At 45.0% G+C, this 13,779-nt stretch overlaps 2 protein-coding genes across 6 annotated transcripts; one reads left to right on the top strand and one right to left on the bottom strand.

Annotated features, from left to right (window-relative positions):
• Window positions 1–2,024: 2,024 nt before the first annotated feature.
• Window positions 2,025–8,412, top strand: MCTS1 (MCTS1 re-initiation and release factor). Its single transcript, XM_053955649.1, has 6 exons — window positions 2,025–2,152; window positions 2,758–2,910; window positions 3,610–3,707; window positions 4,761–4,894; window positions 5,912–5,979; window positions 7,964–8,412. The coding sequence occupies exons 1-6, from the start codon at window positions 2,142–2,144 to the stop codon at window positions 8,043–8,045; spliced, it is 546 nt and encodes a 181-aa protein (XP_053811624.1). The 5' UTR covers window positions 2,025–2,141; the 3' UTR covers window positions 8,046–8,412.
• Window positions 8,413–10,769: 2,357 nt separating this feature from the next.
• Window positions 10,770–12,903, bottom strand: C1GALT1C1 (C1GALT1 specific chaperone 1). 5 transcript variants are annotated; one of them, XM_053955645.1, is made up of 2 exons: window positions 12,847–12,903; window positions 10,770–12,154 (listed from the first exon to the last, which is right to left on the bottom strand). In XM_053955645.1, exon 2 carries the CDS (start codon window positions 12,147–12,149, stop codon window positions 11,193–11,195), a length of 957 nt encoding a protein of 318 aa, XP_053811620.1. In that variant the 5' UTR covers window positions 12,150–12,154; window positions 12,847–12,903; the 3' UTR covers window positions 10,770–11,192. The 5 variants fall into 5 exon arrangements, with proteins under 5 accessions (XP_053811620.1, XP_053811622.1, XP_053811618.1 ...); XM_053955647.1 differs by lacking the exon at window positions 12,847–12,903 and adding an exon at window positions 12,784–12,842; XM_053955643.1 differs by lacking the exon at window positions 12,847–12,903 and adding an exon at window positions 12,731–12,769.
• Window positions 12,904–13,779: the final 876 nt, after the last annotated feature.

Here is a 13,779-nt window from a genome sequence, read left to right as displayed (position 1 = left end):
ATGAAGTCCAGCCTAGGTCCTTGGAGCCTTCTTCAAAAGTCCTCTGTACAAGGATGTCTACATTGACTGAGCAGTTACCTGGCCCTGAAGTCTGCAGCTACCCCAGCAAAAAGCATTTGGAAGAGAAGATGGAGAGGTTGAGACCAGACTCAAGGTTAGCTCAGCCCTGAAGGGAACCAGTGGTCCAATTGCTTTAAGGTAGTAGAAGTGTAGAGGTAAAACCTTCCTCTTGACCAAGGCAATTTTTGAAAATTTGGGCCTAATCTTGCTGTTTTGGGCAGGCATGAAACCAGTAGCTCAGGTGACTTCAGTGAGATGTGCTGTCTTTCTCAAGAAGGGTAGAAGTTTACCTTGTGTTTCTGTCACTTGAGCTAGAATATGATGAATTTTTCATTACAGTTTTAAAAAATGTGGTTGTTTGCATGGCAAAGTATTATTTGATTATTTTTTTTTCTGAGGATCACCAGTTTGTCAGTGTGATTAACTCCTATTCTCATTGAACTTCTAGTCTCATTTTCTAATCCTGGGGATGAGCAGTGTCACTGTGTTTCAGTTAAAATTGAATTCTTGATCATCACTCAGTATTTTTGGGGATGCTACAAAGTAGGTGAAGGTGGCATTCATGAGTGAAATGCTTGACTATTTATGTAATGCCATAGTTCATTCCTATACTTTTTAGAAGTTATTATAGTGTTTGTTCCCAAAGCTGTACTGCACTATTTGAATGATACCATGTATAAAGCTTGATTTTGCTTTGTTTGGCTGATATAACTTTTAAGTATTAGGTTTTAATTATCTGTTATAATATCAAAGGTGTTGAAATTGTTTTGTATGGAAAAAAGAAACTCAGTTGTTAGCATAATGGTAACCTGGTGTTTTATGTCCTCTCCTCCCTCCCCTTTATGCCAGTGGTGGCATTTCCATGACTAAAAAGAAACTGGGTGATCACCTGTATGTCTGTTTATATAGCAGCCACCAGCCTAAAGAACAAACACAGGTCTGCTCCTCGAAGAGTGAAAAACCAATGTGGTAAATTCTGTCTTGCCTACGGTTTTCTATTCACAATTGCTGCAGCCATCACCAAGCAAAACCTAATTTGATTCTGATAAACACTATGGATGGCCCTCTCCACCAGAATCCGTCTGCCTGGCAGCTGAGATCTCTGCAAGCCAGGCTTCTGCTCCCTCCCCACCTTGAAGATGTGGTACTGTCACCTGGGACTGATTCCCTGGCCGGCTCCAGTATCTGCTGTTTGACTAGAACTCTATTTTTTTTCCCCCAGAACGCTGTTGATAGTATCCTGTGTCCTGCTCGGAAGCTGCCGTGACGATAGCTTCTGCTCTGCTAGTTTGAAAGTGGCTGTGTTTTTTCCAGTTAATCGTATTTTGTGTTTAAATGATGTCAGTAGCTATTAGCACTTTGCTCTTCTTATTTTACCGAAAAGCGATATATAAACAGGGCCATGCCTTTAAGTACCAGACATCGCGTTGTTGTGAAAGCCTAATGACGCCGCTCTTGTGCAAGCGGGTGGGCTGATACCGAAGCTAGCGGCGCAGGCGGGCACCGCCCGGCTCGGGCACCGCCCCGGCTCCGGCACCGCCCCGGCTCGGGCACCGCCCCGGCTCGGGCACCGCCTCGGCTCGGGCACCGCCCGGCTCGGGCACCGCCCCGGCTCCGGCACCGCCCGGCTCCGGCACCGCCCCGGCTCCGGCACCGCCCCGGCTCGGGCACCGCCCCGGCTCCGGCACCGCCCCGGCTCCGGCACCGCCCCGGCTCGGGCACCGCCCCGGCTCGGGCACCGCCCCGGCTCCGGCACCGCCCCGGCTCCGGCACCGCCCCGGCTCCGGCACCGCCCCGGCTCGGGCAGGCACCGCCCCGGCTCCGGCACCGCCCCGGCTCCGGCACCGCCCCGGCTCCGGCACCGCCCCGGCTCCGGCACCGCCCCGGCCCGGGCAGGCACCGCCCCGGCGCAGGCTGTGCCGCCGGCTGGCCCCGCCCGTTCCGCGGGGATGGAGCGGCGCTTCCGGCGGGCGCGGAGGGAGGGACGGCCCGGCCGGAGCCGCGTGTGAGCAGCGCCGAGGCTGTGGGTGCCCGCCCGCCGCCGGCCCCGGCCTGCCCGCCCGGCGCCCCCCGCCCGCAGGATGTTCAAGAAGTGAGTGTGGCCGGGCCTGGGGGTGCGGGAGGCGCGGGGGAAGGGAAGGGGCCGGGCGGGCCCGGCGCCCCCTCGGCCCCGGGCTCGGCGCTGCCCTGGCGGGAGCGGCCCCGCGGCCTCCTCGGGCAGCGCCGCCCGCAGCCCTCGGCTTTGCCTTGGGCGCTCGCTCGTTCAATGGGGCTGAGTCATTAACTTATCCCAACTTCGGGTGGTAGAGAGCGCCGTTCGTATTTCCGTGATGGACGTGAAGGATTCGCATCGGAACAGGGCTGTGGGTGTTTGTGGTACCAGCAGAGTACTCTTGGAGTTGAATAAAATAGCGCTGTGTGCCAGGGTTTATCTGTGAGACTAAACACGTGCTGTGGCCGTACAAAAAGTTTAGGGATGAAGATAGGCTATTAAGGGGGGGACCCCCTGCCTTCCCCCAGGCCAAGTGTTCCCAGGGGACAAATTTAAGCTTCATGAAATCTTGCATTTGAAAGTTGGACAGTCAGTCTGCTATTAGACTTCCATAGTAAATTTATAAACATTTCTGAAGACAGCTGCTGAAAAATGCCTATTTTGTGCAGAAAATTGTGCATTTCTAAAATACTTTCGCTTGACAGATTTGATGAAAAGGAGAATGTATCAAACTGTATCCAGCTGAAGACTTCAGTTATTAAAGGTATCAAGAATCAACTGATAGACCAATTTCCTGTTATTGAACCATGGCTAAACCAAATAATGCCAAAGAAAGATCCAGTTAAAATAGTAAGATGGTAAGTATCTGTTCTCTTAAACTTCGCTTTCAAGGTGCTAGGATTGCTTCCTTTGTTTGTATTCTTTGTACAGTAGATAAACCTAGCACTTTTGATAGGCATCCATCATCTCTTAATAGCTAGTAGTCCATGTTATGGCCAAACCAGAAAGTTGGCATGTGCTCATTTTGTTTTAAAGGCACATGCTAGTAGGATGCTTGAGGAACTTAAAAATGCTTCCTAGTAGCTAATGTGCAGTGTATTCAGGGTCTCTCCAAGGATCAGCCTGTTGTTGAAGGGAAGCATTCAGCTTTATGGACATGGAAGCTCAAAATTGTTCAGATTCCTGTCAGTAACATTCTGTACTATTTTTGGGCTTCCATGTATTATCTTGATTATTTTCCCTTTTTTTTTTTAAATAGAGGGTGGTGCATTTTTGTTGTGTCCTTCTCCTTATTCACTCTTTGTATTGCGTTCAAAAAGCAACGCCAAGGAAATGCAATTTGTGTATTTTGTTAGTAGGTTTCTTTTTTCTCAAAGGGGGAAGAAGTGAACAGGAGACCACTGCTGAAGAACAAGTCATACAAAAAGATAATAGTTTTGATTTTAAATTTTGTTGCTAATTGACTTTTTATTCTCAGGTGCTAAGATAGACCGGACTTCATAAAGTAAAATCCTGTATTTAAAGTAGCTCTTGGAATTTTTTTTTTAATCTTGCAGTCACGAGCATATAGAAATCCTCACTGTGAATGGGGAGTTGCTGTTCTTCAGGCAAAGAGAAGGGATTTTTTACCCAACGCTAAGGTTGCTTCACAAATGTAAGTTTCCTGAGGGTGGTCATGCTGGGAAGAGAAGGGTGACAGTGTGATTCCATAGGACATCTGTAGAACCAAATTAAAAAGATCTTCCATATATTCCATGCATATGTACATTCCAGAATAGATGTTAAAGATACAGTATACTTTCTTAACTGGAATTTATTAATCTTCTATTTCACATGTCTATGTTAATTGCTTCCATGCTATGTGTTAAGCAGTCTGAACTTTGATAAGTAAGAATTAAATTGTGTAAAGCTCTGTAAAAAATCTTGAGAGGCTCCCTTAGGACAGAGATATAAATTTGCTATTGTTGGTCCCTATCTTTTTTTCAAGTCTTGTTGTTATACAAATACTTGTGTAAGTTCTTAGTAGAAAAATACTCTGTCTTCCTGAGTTTAATGATGTATATCTGTCTCCTGTAGGAACTTAGGCTGCATGCTTTTTACTTTTCACAATTTACTCTTGCAATTTTTTTCTTGCTGTTCTGCTTGATTGTGTTACTCTGTTTTGAATCCCAAAGAACGTTATTCAGTCAGATCTCAGTGTTGGAAATACTTCAAGAGGGTGCTTGTGCTTGGAGAGCTGACAGCTTTCATTAATTTTGTCCATGTTTGCCTTTTTGTTCTGTTAAACTGGTTTTCTTTCATGTTGGAGTAATTTGTAAGAGTACATGGAGTTTGCACAATTTAAGACCCTTTGGTTTTAAGATCTCTTAGAATGGGCACTTGTGTGGTTGTTTTCCCTAGGGAAAAGTTGTTGCTCAGTCTATGGGTCTGTGAGTTTTCACCAGCCTTAGCCTGAAGTGCTGGATTACCTTTGGTTCTCAGATAAAAGATGTGGTCTGGGAGGACAGTACCTGTGTCCTTTTGGGTCAGTATTTGTGTCCTTTTGGGATGGTACCACCCAGCAAGAGCTCTGGTAATTGCTTCTCAAACTTCCTACCCTTGCAGGACACTCTAAGTCTAATTATCTCGTTTAAACTGAGTTTATAATGAGCTATTCATGTTGTCATGGTGCTGTATTAATTGCAATGCTGTGTCTTTCCCCTCCTAGACCCATTTATTCTCCCGCATCAGCAGGTTGATAAAGGCGCCATTAAATTCGTCCTGAGTGGAGCTAATATAATGTGCCCTGGCCTGACGTCTCCTGGAGCAAAGCTTTACCCTGCTGCTGTTGACACTGTTGTTGTATCCTTCTTAATTATTGCTCACTGTGAGATGAGTTAAATTTCTGTTCTTGTGTTCTCAGTTGATCATTATCTGTATTACTTTGGATTTTAATTGGATTTCCTGAAATAACTAGTAATCAGAAAGGACTTGCAGAGGTTTAGATATTGCTTGGCAAGGTTAAAGTTGTTCATAATTTTTCACTTACTGTATGTTCCAAACCACATAACTATTCCTGCTGTACCGTTGGGTGGGCTGCTGTTCCATTAATCTCATTGGTAAATGGAGCTCCTTAGTGATTTTATGCAGAATGGTAAAAGTAGATGAGATGCAGTGTAATTTGTCCCCTGCCTCCTTAGTCAATCTTGTATTGCCTTCAGAAGAATTCTCTCTTGTTCCTGAGGAATTAGGAAAGATGTTTAGGGTCAGCTTTACTGGAGTCAGGACTTGCTCTGTCTGATTAAGTTAACATATGGAAAATGAGGAAAGTGTGCTAATTCACTCATTATATTACTAACAAAAGAACCCTGAACAAATACAGCATTTATAACACCAAGCTGTGCTGCTTTTGTTGTTGGTTAGATGCTATGGGAAAAGATCAGCAGTTAACATCACGTGTTGCTAAGCTCAGAAAAGGACACATGTGATTTCAGTACTTGTGGTGTTTAAATTGGTGTCTCAGTTTTCTGTGCCTTGGAATCTAAAATGGCCCTACAAACATGTGCTGTTTTGTTCCAGGAAGGCAGAGACTGTCATCTCTGTGTTAGGCACAAAGGAAGAAATTTAGCACTGGGAGATTTTTTCTGTAATTGCTGTTCCAAGTTCATAAATACATGCTTTGTTCTACACACTGATTCAATTGTTAAATTCAGTGCATTGTTTTGCTTATCTTTAAAAACTCTAACTCTAGAATTACTAAAAGGTTAAAAGTTCAACACTGGCTTTTGAATGCATTTTTGGAAGTAATTTCTTCATATTGCTTTTACTTTTCTGAAATAGTTTAAAAAGAACTTTGTTTTCCTTAGCAGTAATTTGTAGGCAATTATGGCAGAGGGAAAACAACATGCATTATGTGTGGGAGTAATGAAGATGTCAGCTGAGGACATGTAAGTGTTTTAAAAGCTGGAATATAACCTGTTCCATGTAATTATTCTTATGTTAGTTTGGAGTATAAGCACCACTGTCAAGGTTACTGCATTGCTGTTGCAGCATATGTTGTTCAAATACAGAGTACTACCTGGGCTAGGCAAGAGATGTAATTTGGATTTGAGAAGATTGAAAACATTGAAGAGATTTTTGTCTGCAGGGACAGCAGAGACTCTAGTCCTGCGGGATCTTGGTTGCCTATCCAGGCCTTTTATTTTTCTCTGTGGCCTGCTCTTTTTCTTCAGGGTGTACCCACATGCAGCCCAGCATTCCTGCTTGATGTGCTGACTAACTTAGCTGAGCCTCTTGTGAAATTTAGAGGTCTGCTCTGGATAAACTGAAAACTATTTGAGAAGGAAAAGATGCAGAAAATGGAAATGGATGTTAGTTTTCTTGGCTTTCAGACAGTGCTAAGTAGCTAAATCACTTTGTCATTTTAAGTTATATTAACGTCTTGCAGGATGTGATGTGCACCCAACAGGTTTGGGCTGTGTTGGTTTCCAGACCTGTCTGTCACTTGGGGCAGTGAGGAAGCATTCTTGGTGAAAACAAGTCACTCTTTTTTGTGTGGTTAATTCTCAACAAGCCTGTCCTAAGTTGAAATAATAGCACAAGGTAGAGATGGGAGAATGTCTTAGAGGACAGGGATAGAGTGGGACTGCAGAAACCTGGATTTGGACCTGCTGTAGCTGTTGAGGAATTACATTCTTCAGGATTCTTTGTGTTACTTCAAAAGACTCCAAGAGTAAGTGGAAAGAAAAGCTACCCGTGTCCCAGTCCTAAGAGAGCAGTGACACACTGTCATCATTGCAAACCAAGGTCCTTTGTATACCTAACTTCAAATCCACCAGCCTTGCAGCTGAATATCCTGTTCCTGTGAGAAGCAACATGAACTGGAGAAGAAAATGAAATGATACTCCTCTCTGCAGCCTGTTAGCTGTTTGGTTTTTTTTTTTTTTTTTTTTTTTTTTTTTTTGTGTGTGTGTGTGACATTGTTCCACAATTTTCTGGTTTAGGCAGTGGGATTTCAATCTCTTGATGTGATTACTACATATAATTTGTTAATACTGTGTTAGCAGCATTTCCCTTCCTGATTATTTTTGGACAGGTTGTGTAAGTAATAGAACACTTGGTGTAAATAGAGTAAATTATATTCTCCAGGGGAATTAAACTTGTTCTCACTCCCAGAAAGAGATTTGTCTTGTTTATTGTGGCAAAATTACTTCGTTGGTGTTTATTTTTCCTGTTTAAAAAAAAAAAAAAAAAAAACATATCCAGTGCAGACACAAACCAGTAATTTTTAGAAGATGACATGACTCAAAAGATAGTCAATACTTAGTCAATATAGTCAATATTGTCAATACAGAGGATAGCATGTCTCAATATTTACTATAGAGGATAGCATGTCTCTAACAAGCTGAAAGTTCTTGGCACATAAATTTAGCATCTTTAATTCTTTATTAAGTGGGTAGATGACCTGCAACTAGAAGTGAGGCAGCTCACCTGCATTTGATTGTGTCACTGGCACACTTGGAACCAGAACTTGTTAGATTCCACATTCCATTTGTCTTGTACCACATCCTGTGCTGGGAGGGGAAGGCTCACAACTGCTTTGCTACTTTGATAGAGAAATGATAAAATTAAGAAAAGTAGCAGAAGTATTGTCTGAAGAACTGTATCCCACAAAGAAGTAGTAAAAATACTGTGGAAAGCAGTTGAAAAAATGTGGAAGGCAAATATTGTCCTGTTACCAGTCAGCAATGTGGGCACGTGTAGTAACAAATACATGTTTCTTGTCCACCTGCTATGGAAGATAATGACTTTGTGGTTGATAGCTTTCCCCTTCCAGTTGACAAATGTTGCAGTTTCTACTTGAAATAATATAGTTTGTAGTGCTCTCCTGTTTAACCTAGCTAATACTTCTGTACATTTTTCCTCCTACAGTGAGAAGGTCAACAAAGGGATTGGTATTGAAAATATCCACTATTTAAATGATGGCCTTTGGCATATGAAGACATACAAGTGAAACAACAGGAACTGTTACTCCAAAGGAATGCACTTAGATTAAATGTGGACTGCTTTGTAATTCCTTGTTTTTAATGTGACTGAATGTACAAATTATTTTGTTCTGTGGCTATGCTAAATAAATCAGTTGAATGCAAAAGTACTGTTAGGCTACAATAGTTTTCTAGATTTCTTTTTATTACAGTTATTTTGTCTTAAACCTGAGTCTTCAGTGGCTGAAGATATTTGGTGAAAGATTCTGCATGGACTGTGAGTAGATTATTTCAAATGGAAAGGAGGAAAAAGTCAAGAAATGTTTACATTTTTGTGCTCTTCTAAAAGAGTAATATAAAGTGTGTGTGAAATATAAATATAGTTTATAAAACCTCTGAAGCATTTCAGATTTTTTCTTCTGCTTGACATCTTGTTAGTCTACCTAGTTTCTTGAATGTGGAGAAATCAGGTTTTTTGACATTATTTTTTAACTTATTAAGAGCATTAACTCCATTTTACTTAAGGAAAGGATTTTCTCTTTTTAATACGCATTTATCTGTATAAGATTTATGAACTCAGACTGATATGTGGATTAGAAATTCTTTTATGGTGGCTCATATCTGAAGACTATGTATGTTCAGATTTCTACCTGCCAACACTTTGATACTGCTCTCCTAGAGGAGTTTGCAGTAATGGTGGGCACACTGCCAGTGAAGTGTGTGCCACCCTGGTGCCTGACGCTCTCTACTCCCTGTGTGCCGCTTTATTTTAGGAGCAGAAACAAAGTCACTGTTAAACAAAGGCATGACAGCAAAACGTGTTTTTCAGTGTGGCCAGGAGCAGCTTTCTCAGGTGGAACTTGAAGAGCTCTCGGCTTGTGCACACTGCCACATGTCTCTGTACAGCTACAGAACGGGTTCAGGAGCACTGTGTCTGTCTGGATAACCCAGTCCTTTGTTCAGCACACCCAAAGCTATGCCTATGGAAAAATGAAATACTGTAATAAATTAAGGAAACTTTTAAGGTCCATCACTCATAACTGTCTCTGGAAGCATTTATTAATATTTCAAGTCTTTATTCTAATACATGCATTTTACAACAGCAGAATGTAACTTCGTGTGCCAGTGCCTGTGGTGGTGTTCTGCAGGCTTGGTTTCCCCACCCTGGGACCTTTACAGATGGTAATAGCCAAGGTGTTCTCCATCTGATTCTAAAGCCAAGTTAAGACATGGCAGAAGGAATGCTGCTTTTAAAATTCTGTAAAATTATTTACAAGACTGTACTTCTGAAAATGACAGGGTAAATCTAAAACTATTTATCAGTGTAGGAAGACAAAATTTAAGCAGTGTTGCAGAGAGTTCTGATCACACCTCCGAACTTCAGAATACTGGTGAACTTTCTGTGCATCTTAAAAGATTTCATTGTAAATGTACTGATTTCTGGATAGTATTATGAGAAATCAGTTTATGCTTCAGTGTTGGTGTTTTTTGATTTTTTTTGTGCGTAAAATGAGCTAATCTTGCCTTTTGTGGTTTGCTTTTAACCCTTCATTTCATCTCTTCCTTTTGTCCTACAGCACCTCAAATCTGTGACAAATGAGATTTTTTTTCTTGTTGGAATTGTTCACTCTCATTCTCCTATAACTGCTGTTGCTGCAGGAGGGTCAGAACTGTTTTTAATAATCAGAAACACTGAAAAGAGAGTTTTGCTTGCTTTATCTAGTTTTGTCAAAGTTTTTGCAGCTGTGTTACTCTGTAAGAAGATACCACTCAAATCAGGCTTAATTTATATACCAGTTTAGCAAAACATCAAAGGTGCAAGTTTTACCTAGGTTTTGGTAGCAATCATGTATGTTTGTGTTGCTGTCAGCTGAGCTGACTGACAGGGAGGATGAGCAGGTGCATCTTGTCTCACCTTTCAAAAAGCAGCTGAGCTGTGGGAGCTTGTATGGGGGTCTGAGCAGTTGTCTTACCTTGTCAAAAACCTGATGCTTAAAAAACCCAAGATGTGGACAGTCTGATCAGCTTTGAAGCAGCTGTTTCACTTCCCCACCTGCCCACTTGCAGCTCAGGCTAGGGTGTTACAACTGGTTGGTTAAAGGTGAGATAACTTTCAGAGTCTGTTCCTATGTTTTATGAATATCACAGTACCAACAAAGCCTATGACAGTCACAGATGTTACAGACGGATTTTGTACCATCTTGAGGATAGTAATACTACCATTTGTAGTAGTCTTGAAACACCCATGTCAGGTCATTGAATTCTAAATGGAGTAGTACTGAAGTGCTGTTTGTCTGCACAGGCTGTGGGGTGGATAGGAGTGTGACCCAGGAACTTGTATAAAACTGAGTACACTCTATTGTAAAGAAAAAAAAAATCAAAAAAAACCCAAACCAAACACCAAATTGCACTGACAACCAACTTCTTCCTTGTAAACACTTATTAGCGTCCACTAACAGAAGTAAAAATAATACTGAGTGTTTGTTCTAAGATGCTTATAGATGGAGTGAAATTTTAAATGAGCAATTAATCTTGTGCTAACACTCCCTGACCATGTTAATACCTATTCAAACAGAGTTTATCTTTTGTCTGCTCAGAAACAGTAGTCCAAAGGGCACTTGATACTATTCTGCTTCAAGATTTCTTGTCACCCTGCTTCCTGCTGTTAGAAGGCTGTACATGAGGTGGCAGGTGCAGTATAAGCTCAAGCTATTGTGTATTCAGTGTAGAAGAAATAGCTTAAAGTTACAGTCTTTGAGACTGAATCTGTAGTCAGTTTTATTGGTACATCTTAGAAAGATATAAAGACATTCTAGAAATGCCTGGAAGAACTGAAATAATCAAAGTCTTGCAAAAATATATTTGTGAGAGTAGACTAAAGTTCATTTGAGTTTTCATTAATAAATATTTACATGTACAAACCCCCCCTATAAACTTAATTTCCTTTTATAATAAACATTAACATCTTTTTAACATTTCATTCCAGCACTGTCAAAAACCAGAAGCATTTATCTATAAAAGATTTAGAAAAAAAATTCTCCTTCCACTTGTAAAATTAAGAGCTTTACCAAACCTCAGTGTGCAAAAGAACCTGTACACCAGTACCAGAATGGTCAGTACAACTGTGTGTTGTGAGAAGAGCCGACTCCACGGCTAAGGCCTTCCCTGAGGACACGTCAGTCATTGTCTGAGCCCGGTGGGGGCAGGAAGACCAGGGCGTCGTTGTACGAGTGGCCGTAGGGCCTGAGCCTGTACACCCCGTACATCATCACGTGCATGTGGTTGGGAGCCAGCCCACTGAAGGTGATGGCCATGTCGGAGCAGCAGCCATCCACCACCTGCTGCGGGTGAGTGGACATGGCCTCCTTGATGAGGGCCCCGACGGATTTAGTGTTAAAGACATCTTTTCCTTCTGAATCTTCAGCGTTTTCGGCAAACACGCCGGTGTACTTCAAGCAGATTGCCAGCTGTTTGTCCTCTGCGAGTTTCCAAATCATACCTCCCTGCTCTGGACACTTGTCAGGGTCTTCAAGAACACGGGAGAGTCGTCTTAGCGACTCAATGCTTAAGACGATTCCTCCCTCACCATCTACATACTCAAGGTCACCAGATTTCACAGTGTGGCCTATGTAAAAAGGCTGCGAGGGGTCTTTTTTCAGTAAGAAATACTTGAGATTTTCAATTATAGCAAATGTTGTTGGATATGCAAGGAAGAACCAGCTGAATTCATCCTTATAGCGTTCATACGCTATCTTGTAAGCTTTCCGCATCATCGCCCACATATCGTTCGTGTTGACGGCTACAGAATCGAACACTTTGACCTTTTCCGAGCTGTAGAATTCTGCCTTGTCGCAGTGCTTGCTCCAGGTCTCCCTTGCCGCAGCCCAGTGCCCCAGATCTTTTGGTTTGACAAGGATGATACAGTAAACATGAATGTTTTTACTAAGCTCCACACGTTCACCTTCTGAAAGGTTTAAGACATCTTCCTTGTTGGGAGCCTGGATGTGATGATGCTCGTGGTGATGTGCTTTGGTCCCATGGCCCACCTTAATGTGTCCGAGGAGCGTAACCAGCATGCAGAAGGCTCCTCCAAGCACCACACCCTTGATGAAGGAGCTGCTTTCAGAAATCATTTTTCCTAGAAAAGAGACGCAGTGTAAGAGCTTACAGGAATAAGTGCACTAGTGCAGGTTCCATATGGTTCTAATGCAGCCCTCAATTTCTAAACTCAGCTGCAGTTCCTTATCTCCCGCACCAGGACAAGGCTGGTGAAAGCGGTGGCGATATCCAGGTTCTCGGTCGCGCCTCTCGGTAACGGTAGGACACGAGCCCAGTGCCTCGGCCCCTCTCCTCTGCCGTGACCGCACGGCCCCGGCCCCGCCGTCTCCTCGCCCGCAGCACCGAGAGGCCGCGGGACGGGCTCGGGCGCTGACGCGGCCCGCGGGCGGCGGCGTTTCGCGGGGAGCCCTCCCGGAGCCCGGTCCCCGCCTGCCCCACTCCACGGCGCTCGGTGCCGCTCCCGCCGCAGCTCTCCAAGCTCCCCGACCCGCGGCCCCGGCGCTCCCGCCGCAGCTCCCTGAGCTCCCCGACCCGCGGCCCCAGCGGTACCGCCGCTCCCGCCGCAGCTCGCCAAGCTCCCCGACCCGCGGCCCCGGCGGCCCCGGCGCTCCCGCCGCAGCTCCCTGAGCTCCCCGACCCGCGGCCCCAGCGGTACCGCCGCTCCCGCCGCAGCTCCCTGAGCTCCCCGACCCGCGGCCCCAGCGGTACCGCCGCTCCCGCCGCAGCTCCCTGAGCTCCCCGACCCGCGGCCCCGGCGGCCCCGCCGCTCACCGGAGCCGCGCGCGCCGCCCCTTCCTGCGCCGCCGGAAGCGCCGCGCGGCCGCCTCGGGCTCCGCGCGCTCGGTGGGGCGGGGGCGCCGCCTGGCGGTGCGCGCGCGGCCCTGCCTCCCTCACGGCCCCGCCCGCCCCGCGCTCCCCTCAGGGCGCGGAGCGGCCGCTCGCAGAGCGCTGCGGGGACGGCCGCGGGCCCCGCTGTGCCAGCGCAGCTCTTAAAGAACCTTCCCACTCCGACCGTTCACGAGACCCCTGGCAGTCACGCTCCCAGCGCCAGAGACAGTCGCTGCTGGGACAGAAGCCTCTTCACGGCGGCCTCAGTGACACGACGGGTCCCCCGCTTGGTTCCCCACACACTGCACTCACACAGTCAGACCAGGTTTCCCATAGCTGAGTCTCAGATGTCTCGTTCCATAAAGGGATTTATTTCTTTACAGCAACACATAAACAGCTCGAGTCGGTGCCTCCGAGGAGAATCCCAATTAAGCAACCCCTGGGCTTTTATCCCCTCACAGGGTCCCCTCCCACAAATGTCACTCTCCCTCCTCACTGGCGGCCGTCCTGGTCTCCTTTATTATCCAAAAAGATGGGCAGTTCTCGGCTCCTGCTATATCTCTCTTTCCATTGGCCTGGCTGGCATCAGCCATCTTTATGCCCTTTGTTATCCCAAAGATTGGCAGTTCAGAACTCACCTCGGGCTCCCACCCAGAGCTCAATCTGCATTGCAACCCCATATCTTTCAGGAAAAGTTCAACTTTTCAGCACAAACTCTGCTTTTAAATGAGAGGGTATATGAATGGGGACAGAACAGTAAAGGAAAGGCAGAACTGGCCTTAAACTGTATCCAGGATCAACTCAAATATATCCAAGTATATCTAGGATCAAATATCTATCAAGAATATCAGTATTTCAGGTATATCCATGGAGATA

This window comes from Vidua chalybeata, chromosome 14, assembly GCF_026979565.1.
Source record: "Vidua chalybeata isolate OUT-0048 chromosome 14, bVidCha1 merged haplotype, whole genome shotgun sequence".
Lineage (NCBI taxonomy): Eukaryota > Metazoa > Chordata > Aves > Passeriformes > Viduidae > Vidua > Vidua chalybeata.
This window is presented reverse-complemented; position numbering and strand designations above follow the sequence as displayed.